A 9,424-nucleotide genomic window follows, 5' to 3' on the forward strand; every position below is an offset into this window, starting at 1 on the left:
CTCCAATTCAAAAGTGGGATGTTTAAAGAAGTAAAATAAACTGACGAAATTTATTATTTGATTTTAATTTACACCGTAATGTACCAAAAAAAGCCTGTGGTGGAAAGAGAGGAGTGGTAGGGGATGAATATAGAGGTGAAAGAAAGGTAAACATTTGAAGAGGAAGGAGGTTAGCAGGTAATAGTTGGGGAGCGGAGAAGAGAACGAGAAGAGGAAGATGTAATGCCTGGATACGGAGCTTGCCTTGTGTTGATTTCATGGCCTGAAATCCACACATCCATGTGAATTATGATACGGTCAGCCCCTCCCCCCAATACTTAAATTATTGTCATTTTTATTGTTATTGTTATTCAAATAACTTAGTCATATTTTTTAATTGTTGTTGTAAGGAATGGATATTTGAAGGGGCATAGATAGATATAAAAAATAGCTAAACGCAATATTTGAGAGCGACCTCTGATTTGTTTGAGCGTTGGGGACACCCGTTACCTCTCGAGTCTGACTAACCTACCCTCTCCCCCATCATTTTCACTCCCCGCCCTACCATCCATGTTTATTTTCTTTCTTTCTTCTTTCATTTTTCTTTTTTGGAAAAATTCTTTCTTTTTATTTAAGCAAAAAGAAAAAGATTTCACGGGGTATATGTGAGGTGATGATTTTGAAAAAGTGGTGAAAACGATAATCATTCTGAATGATCAGATCACCACCTTTTCCCCTTTTATTATTGGGTACATGAATGACCAAAAACTTCATTCGACAACAAGATCTAAAAAAATTGCATTCGGCAATGGCCATATGGTCTCATAACAGTCAGCTCACTTTATTGTAATCGCAAAATTGTGAAAGTTGAATCCCACCAACTATTCTATGTAATTGAAAAAAAAAAGGGACAACGCTCTCATCCCTCTGGAAATATACAAAGCTCTTTTTACTTTGTCACTGCACTTGCACTTTGAATCAATAATTTGCAACTAGCTCCCAATTGAAATCTCAGTCGCTACACTAAACAAAAAGAAACAAAAAAGTCGTGTGTTAGGGAAATAGCTGTAAATCGAGATTCGAGCACAGAAGCAACAACTTCGGTCATCTTAAAATATGGCTAACTTAGCTTTCCATACAGATTTCCCGCTCGGCAGGAAATTTCTCGAAGCCTAAGTAAGAACCAGCTCATGAGCTGTAAGGCTGTTCGATCGGATACGAAAAGTAGATTGCATATCTCAAGTTTCGGGTTTCACAGCCACCGACCTTTTACCCCCAGGTAACATAAAATTCTGACAACTTACTTTACTTGATCTTGTTCCTTGTTTGGTTATCGGGTAAACAAAAGATTAGTTATTAATTATTTGCAGCTTGGCACGCTAAGCTTACTATTTATTAATGGCAACACAGGTCCTCATCAACAATCTGGGCTGCCACGTCGCAATCGATGATCTCATTGATGAAAGTGATAGGAGATCAATGCACCTGCTAATTCCCAGCTATCTATTTCCCCAAATTTCCCACTGCCAACTGTCCCTTTCTCTTTCAATCCTCCTTATTAGGAATCTGGCGCCTTCTTCCCTCCCAGATTATCATTCCATCCATGCACATCATCCCTCATCTCATTCCAATCCAAACACTACCCATTATAACAACATGGTTCTAAATACTGAAGCTCGGACATCTTTAGGACTACTTAACGTGCATTGATATGCAAGGCCTTCTACTTGTCATTCACCGTTTCGGCTTTAATTCTGAGATTCAGGCGACGCTATGAGTGAGCTGTCCCAAAACTGAATCGTAAGACCGCGACAGACAGCAACCTTAATAAAATCCCGAAACCAAACTTACCCTCCTCCGCTGTAGATACATCCTTCATTATGGATGGGACCCATTCATATGCCACGCACAATAATTAAATGATAGCTCATGAAACTTCACTTGCGTTTCGAGTCACACGTTCAAGTTTCAACCACCGAAAAGAGAGACAGAGAGAGAGATAGAGAGATCCCACTCCTCCCTTCCCCTTCTATTTATAAATTCCTTCGACCCCTGTTGCCTAAGCTCAATAGAATATCAGCCCCTGTTTTCTTAACGGTGATTCTTTCTCTAAAACCCTGAACACCCTAACTTGCTGCATCGCATACATTACATTTTGTTCAGAATGGCTAGGCTTGGTTTGATTTTTCTTCTGTTGGCTCAGATGTTGGTGCTTCAATCCGTGGCAGAGCTGAAGCCATTGCAGCTTAAAACCCAGACACAAGTTCAGCCTCATGAGAAGAACGGGCATGAAGTAGCAGAGCAGCCAGTCTCTGGGAGTAAGGTTTCGTCGGAGTATGAAGGAGCGGAAGCTCCCGAGTATAGGAGGCTCGGGAAGCATCGTTCCACTGACAAGTCCGTGGCGGGTGGTGGTGTCATAATAGGTGGTCTTGTTACTGCTATTTTCGCTGCTGTTTTTTGCTACATTCGGGTCACTAGGAAAAGGGATCCTAGTTACTGAATGTTCATTTACGAGTGTTTTTCAATTTCCAGTTCATCTAGGAAAGTGAAACGGAAAGATTGAGATTGTAGTTACAGTGTAAGTGCGACTATGATAATTATTTATGAGTATATAGTCAATATGATTATTAGATTGGAGCTCCCTGTTTCTCTGAATTTTCCTCCCTCCTTGATTCCTTTTGTTTTGTTTGGAATCACTTTGGATCACTGCCTCGTCCTGTCCTGTCTTAAAAAAACGAAAAAAGGGGGATGTGGCTAATATACCAAAACTAGTTGAAACCTCGTCCGTGTTTTTCTACAAGACGGTAAACCTGTGTTTTCCGTCAAGTAGTTTTTTTTTTCCCCGAATCTTTTTGTTTTATTTTGCCTTCTCCATTCTTGTCATAAAACTGCCTCAAGACTTAAAGAATAAGAATCAAACTGCAAAGCTTCAAGTCATGATTATGCGTTGTGCCTCAATTTCATTGGCTCCCGCGAAGCATGTTTCTAGTCATGAAACTTAATGAAAGTAAAAATTTTAAGGGGAAGCATGTAACATACTTTCAATACCAAAACAGCCAAAAGTAATTAAAAATAATTTTACTGGGTCTACAACAAATTTTAAAGAGCAAGTTCAAGAATTCCTGGTCTAATAAGATGGCCCGTCAGATATTTCAAATCTGTGGGGCTCAGAGCTGCACGAGGTTTGGTTAAAAGTTGGGAACTTGATACTTTTACCAGAAAAAAAAAATTGGAAACTTGATTTGCCTTTTGGTAGTTGGAAACCTAACACTAGTACTCTCTCGTTTCTTAAATGTAAGAATTAATTGAAAGGTTAATTTTGATTTTAAATGAAAAAATTCAAATTCATTTTATCTTCTGGATTTATTATCTTTTCCCCAAACTACTACCAGAAGAACAAAGAAATGTAACAATAATTCAAATGTAACCATGTATTTTCCTGAGGTATTTTGGAGAAATCCAACCACATTTTTACTATTGACTAATTCATTCAACTTCTTTAATTTATATGAATTTTCACTAAATCTATAAAAATTAATCAACTAGCAGCTCTATTTAGCATTGGGATGAGAGTATAATGTTACAGAGTTGACATATCATCAAATATCAAACCATGAATTTTTTTTTCTGGGGTAACAAATGCGGCTGAGCCCACTTAAAAGAAAACATTAATACACAAGACAAGGGTCCAAAACCCCACAACGTCTTGATACAACAAAGAGACAATCTCCTTTAGAGATGTCTCAATAATATTAAAGTTATCAGCACTATCTACACTCTTCTTAGTAGGCCAATCAACACGTTTGTTGCCTTCATGAAGCATATGCTTAACCAAAATTTCAATATCACTCTCCAAAGCGTTAACTCCATGTTTGATTTGCCAATAATCAGATTGTCATGAGTTGAGGACGGCTTGAAGTTGTTGGCAGATAGTTGTTGAGTCACTCTCTACAATCAATTTCTTAAAATTCAAATCTTTTGCAATGACGAGACCATGATAGATGCTCTAAAGCCCAATTTCTAGGGGAGAACGGCGGCCCATAAAACCAGCAATCCACATCCTTTGCTCATTGCAAAATAGCCCCGCACATTTTGCATGTCCAAGCTGACCTTGCACCGACCCATCCACATTTAGTTTTGTTCATCCACAAGGTGGGCATTCCCACTTAGCCTCGACTTGAGACAATGAAAGACCAGTAGAGACAGTCTCTGTCAAGCAATTATAAAATAATCTTGCATTAGCTAGTAATTTGTTTAACCAAATGATTCGATCATTATGATGTTTCTACAAACCAAAGCATGAACTTAATATCAACTAACACCAACATTATGAGTTTACAGGACTTGCAGTGAGAATAAATAAAACGAATCATTACTTCAATGTCAAAACAGCAGAGTCTGGCTGCTTAATGAAAATGATTCCACTACTTGATAACCACCATTTCCTCCGTCCTTAACAACTATATCACTTCTTATTTTTTTCTACAAAAACAAATACCATTATCTGCTTTCTTCCCGAACTTGTAATTCATCTGAAAGGGTTTTAATCAGTTAAATGTCTCACTTCACCAGAGGGGCCGTGCCCAGCAGATGGCACATTACACCACATCCCAATTTACACAATAACGGCATATCTTAAACATCAAATTAGTATTCGTAATTTATATATTTTAGATTCAACCAATGAAGCTTAAAACTTATCAGTAATTCCTTTGATGGGGATGGGGGTAAAACATCATGCTCAAGAGCAATAGAACACGAATACATCTTCCCCAGCAGCTAACCATGATAGACACCCAAGATCCTATTACGGAAAAGCTGAGAACTTACAAGCCCCAAACAACTGACAAAGTAAATTAAGACATGCAACCCGATCTAATACAACAGCCCGTCTAGATCTAGATCTAGATCTAGTTGTAGGCAAGGGCATAGTCCGTACAATATGCAATCTCTTTTAGCACCACTTCCAAATGTGAAAAACTTTACATGAATCTAGTCTACACTAACCGCTGGAAACAGTAGTAATACCTAATGCAGGAGCGCTTCATTCAATTTAAAGCATCATCGAATTTACAGGGGTATAACCAACGAATGAAATGTAGAGTACTTGAAAATAAAAAATTTAACCAATGGTCATCAAGAATTTCTTGTTTTCATAATAATACTCGTCCTTTTTAATCGAATAAGAGTAACATTATTTGAGCTAATGAATCTTGAATTCCTAAACAAGCCCGCAATCTCCTTCACCTCATCATCCCCACATTCCTCAACTACAAGCACACATACCCCCCCGGCCTCAACCGCCCTTTCCATCTCGGACGCAAATCGTGATGGGAACAATGCCTCGGCAAAATGGGCAGTGAAAGCAAAATCAAACGAATTGGTAAAGAAGGGCAGGTTATGCGGATCAGCCCGAGCCACCAGTGGCGGTGATTCGATCAACTCGACTCCAGTAACGTCGAGCACGCCCATGTTGGTGAGAGCCCTGACCTCGTGTCCGGCTCCGGCGGAAACACAGAGGGCTCTGGAATTCTTCTGGAGAAGACCTAGATCTTGAATGGATATGAAGAATTTAACATAGGAATCGACCTTCTTGAGCCATTCTCTGGAGGACCAGAGGCGTTTGTTCTTCTTGTCGATGGGAACGTAGACACGAGGGGAGAAATCGCAGGAAGATTTGGGGAATCGGAGGTGAGGCTTGGAGGGTGCGTCTGGAGGAACACAGGTGTCAGGGGTTTGAAGGAAGAGAAGGAGAACGGTGAAGGAAGCAACGGTGATGCAAGCCCATGAGAGGTTCCTCAGAGAAACCTGTATTTGCCTATCCATTTCCCCCATCGGATGTTTCTATTGCATCGTCTTCACTCTTACCTTCAAAGGTCATGAAAAGCGATTGGACCGAAGGCTTATGGAATGTTCGAAAGTATACAATGAAATGAAAAGGAACAATCGCTACTGGAATGGAATGCGCTATTGGAATGGAACGGAAAGGAACGACCGCTAATGGAATGGAATATGCTAATGGAATGGAATGTGATGAAATAGGATGGAGTGAAATGAAAGGAAATATTTTGAAATTATTTAAAATTATTTTTATTTTATTATTTTGAGTTCTGTAGAATATATTTTAAGAATAAAAAAATAATAAAAATAAATATTTTTTTATTTTTTTAATTTTTAGAACAATAATCACAAAATACTTAAAAGTTGTTTTTATTTTTCTATTTTTCAGAATAATATTTTATTTTTTTATTTTTTAAAATACTTTTTAAAAATACATTACCAATCGAATTTTTTTATTTTTTTTGTTTTGGAAAACAGAAAACTGTTCTCAGGACAAGTTTCTAAACACTTTTATTGTTTGAGAGTTTTATTAACAAAATAAATAATTTTATTTAATTATTATTTAAGAATAAATATAAAATTAATATATTTGAATAAGATATAATTATATTTTTTAATTTTAAGATAAAGGGGAGTAGAAGAAAGAGAGGGAGTGAGAAAGATAAAGATAATTTTGTAAATAATATTTATATCATATCATTTCATTCTTTACCTTTCAAATTAAGAGGTTAAAAAAATGAGTTTAGAATGACAAGTGATGGTTTAAAAAGTCTCTCCAAGTCATTCCATCCTCTTTTAAATTTTTCTTTTAAATAATGGCACAAAGCTTCTAACCATTTTATTTCACTTCATCTTAAAAAAAACTCATAAACATTACTTTAATTTTAGATGCAGGCAAGGGATTATGAAGGCAATGCCATATTAAAATGAGACCAAAAGTTAAGCCATAAAAAAAGTGATAAATGCATCTGCATTTCGTGATGAGTATCGAATTCTCATTAGAATAAGCAATAATTTTAACCCTTTATTTCAGTTTTATTTGATCTTGTGGTTCATTTAAATTAATTTTTTTAAATTTTTTTAATATTATATTTAATAAAATAAAAAATAGAAAAATTTTAATATTAAATTTGGATTATTTAGAGTATGTTTTAATGATCAATTTATAAATTTTTTATATTTTTTAATATTAAACTAGGTCATCTAAATTATATCTGAACTGTATAGAGTTTATCTGTGTAGTCAGATAGTAAAATTGTAAATTTTTTAATATTAAATTGAATTACTAGATTAAATATGTACTGGTCAGATTGGTAATAAACAGATATATTAAAATTTAAAACTTTTTATATCAATAAATATAATATTAAAAATATTTTAAAAAATTAATTTAAATGAATGGCAAAGATTAAATAAGGCTGAAATGAAAGGTTAGAATTGCTCTTGGTCTTGATGAGCATGCAGTACAATTCTATGATAAATATTTTTATTTTTTTTGGATTACCTACCTGATATCTAGAGTTTTGTCTTGACTAAACCAAATTCGACCTATACAAAACTTGAGTTCTTGCTTAAACAAACTTGAGCCGTTGTCCACTCGGATCAACCCTCATTAATATAAAAAAAAAAAGTGATAAATATTAAATACAGCACGAGATGAAGAGTCTGCAAATGAATTGTTACAAAAAGGGGGGGGGGGGGGGGAAGAGGGCATGGATACTTTTGGGCTTCAGGCGACATAGAATGGGCAATTGAGCAAACTTTGACTTTATCCATATTTCGGCCACGGCCACAACTTGGACTAGAACAATGTGGGTCGAACCTTTATTAAATAGGTTCCACATGCCAGGTCAGCTCTTTGAAAGCTTACCGTTTCCGGAAGAATTTTAAGCTCCTGAATCCAAATCGGTCAACATAATTTTTTTAAGAATAAATATTATTAAAATGTTAAGATTAATTATTTATGTTATTATGTTTGCATTAGTGAGAATTTAAATTTAAATTTGACTTAAATTCATTATTTAAATACATAAAATTTAATAAATTCAGATTTGATCCAAATCCTAGTTAATTTTAAACACCTGTCCTATTCACATGTCATACAAGTAGGATAATTCTTTTTTATTGGTGGAATTTTATTATATAAATATATGTTTTAAATGTGATATTTTAAATTTAAAATCTATACCTAAAGTCATCTATGCAAACTTCAACTAACAGGATTGCCTGAATTTCAATAACAACTTGAATTATTTACAATGAGACTTCTAGTCACAACCACGATGCAAAATTAAATATATTCAGGCGTATAAAAATCTATCTATTATTGAATGAGTTGAACTTCGCCGATGACAAATTGCCTGAGCGGGAATGCTACCTTTTTACAAATTTGAGGTCCAATGTTTGAACCTTGACACTTGGGTGTTAGAGTTGTGTGTTTAATTGATCCCTTCAAAAGAAAAAAAAATGAGTTGAACTGGGGGTTCATTTTTTTTCCAATTAAAATAAATGACAAAAAAGAGGTTACATGCGGTTTGACTTGTCGGCCAAGAAGGGCTACTTTGATTTTTGAAATATAGTGTTTCCATGAAAGTTCCAAGCACACTTGCATTGAACTCCATTCACTATAAGATTTATGCTTCAAATCGTACGAAAGATTCAATTTCATGTACTGTAGTGTTTTACAGCTGTGTTTTGTTCATACCCTGTTATGGAGTAGCCAGCTTTTATTCTAACAAATTTCAAGTTCCTTCGTTAAGAGATCGATTATTTCTCATAATTCAGAACAAACATGAATAGTTATTGAAGCTGAAGATCGGAGTGTAGAGCATATTTTCATATATCATGATTCACAATGATCAGATAAAGCTCTGACAAGAAGGAAAATGAAACTAGGAAACAAGAGAAACAATGAATATTGAAGAATCATTTGGAAGAGAAGTGATCGAGTTCATCTTGGAGAGCCTGTTGGAGCCAAACCCAAGAGTGATTCATCAAATCAGGGCTTAATCTGAACATGAGGACGCAGAACTCCATCTGAGACAGAGCACCGTCGCCGTCGAGATCGCCTTCCTTCATCATGCTCAATAGCTCATCCTCCTTCAAGTCCTGAAGACCCAGAAGAGCAGAGTTTCTCCTCAAGCTGTCCAGAGTGATCACTCCTCTGTCTTTGTCCATCAGCAACTCAAACCCATTACACAGCTCCTTTATCAGACCTTCTCCTCCAAGCTTATTTGCCATCACAGGCAGCAAGTCTTCAAACCCAATCTTCCCCGCCATGGACGACTCTCTCTGGAAGGTGTTGTTATAGGAATAATGTGTAGAGAGATTTTGTGTTGGTCAATTTGCGGGTGAAGGCCGGAAGGTGGTGAGTGATATATAAATAGAACAAGGCATGGGAAAGAGGGGTCTAATTAACGTCTCAGGAAGGGTTTCAACTTTCAAGGAAGGAGAGAAAAGTAGAGTCAGTCCATGAACGTAAGTTTATTTATTAGCTGATGACAGACTTTTGATTCGTATTCGCCACACATGATGGCAATTGCCTCCCTCCTTCCGAGAAGCTTGTCAGGCTAACAGCCCTCCTATAAAAGCTCACGTACGTAAT

General features: G+C 36.1%; 3 protein-coding genes across 3 annotated transcripts; 1 reads left to right on the forward strand and 2 right to left on the reverse strand.

Annotated features, from left to right (window-relative positions):
• The first annotated feature begins 1,468 nt into the window (after positions 1-1,468).
• LOC129312513 (uncharacterized) lies at positions 1,469-2,634 on the forward strand. The gene is made up of 2 exons (XM_054955156.1): positions 1,469-2,076; positions 2,183-2,634. Exons 1-2 carry the CDS (start codon positions 1,909-1,911, stop codon positions 2,477-2,479), a joined length of 465 nt encoding a protein of 154 aa, XP_054811131.1. The 5' UTR covers positions 1,469-1,908; the 3' UTR covers positions 2,480-2,634.
• A 2,367-nt stretch (positions 2,635-5,001) lies between these two features.
• LOC129312512 (uncharacterized) lies at positions 5,002-5,965 on the reverse strand. The gene has a single exon (XM_054955154.1). It carries the CDS (start codon positions 5,812-5,814, stop codon positions 5,116-5,118), a length of 699 nt encoding a protein of 232 aa, XP_054811129.1. The 5' UTR covers positions 5,815-5,965; the 3' UTR covers positions 5,002-5,115.
• A 2,631-nt stretch (positions 5,966-8,596) lies between these two features.
• LOC129312514 (calcium-binding protein KRP1-like) lies at positions 8,597-9,268 on the reverse strand. The gene has a single exon (XM_054955157.1). The coding sequence runs from the start codon at positions 9,097-9,099 to the stop codon at positions 8,746-8,748; it is 354 nt and encodes a 117-aa protein (XP_054811132.1). The 5' UTR covers positions 9,100-9,268; the 3' UTR covers positions 8,597-8,745.
• Positions 9,269-9,424: the final 156 nt, after the last annotated feature.

Source organism: Prosopis cineraria, unplaced genomic scaffold (assembly GCF_029017545.1).
Source record: "Prosopis cineraria cultivar Desert tree isolate PC_DT_omini unplaced genomic scaffold, ASM2901754v1 PC6, whole genome shotgun sequence".
In the NCBI taxonomy this organism is placed as follows: Eukaryota; Viridiplantae; Streptophyta; class Magnoliopsida; order Fabales; family Fabaceae; genus Prosopis; species Prosopis cineraria.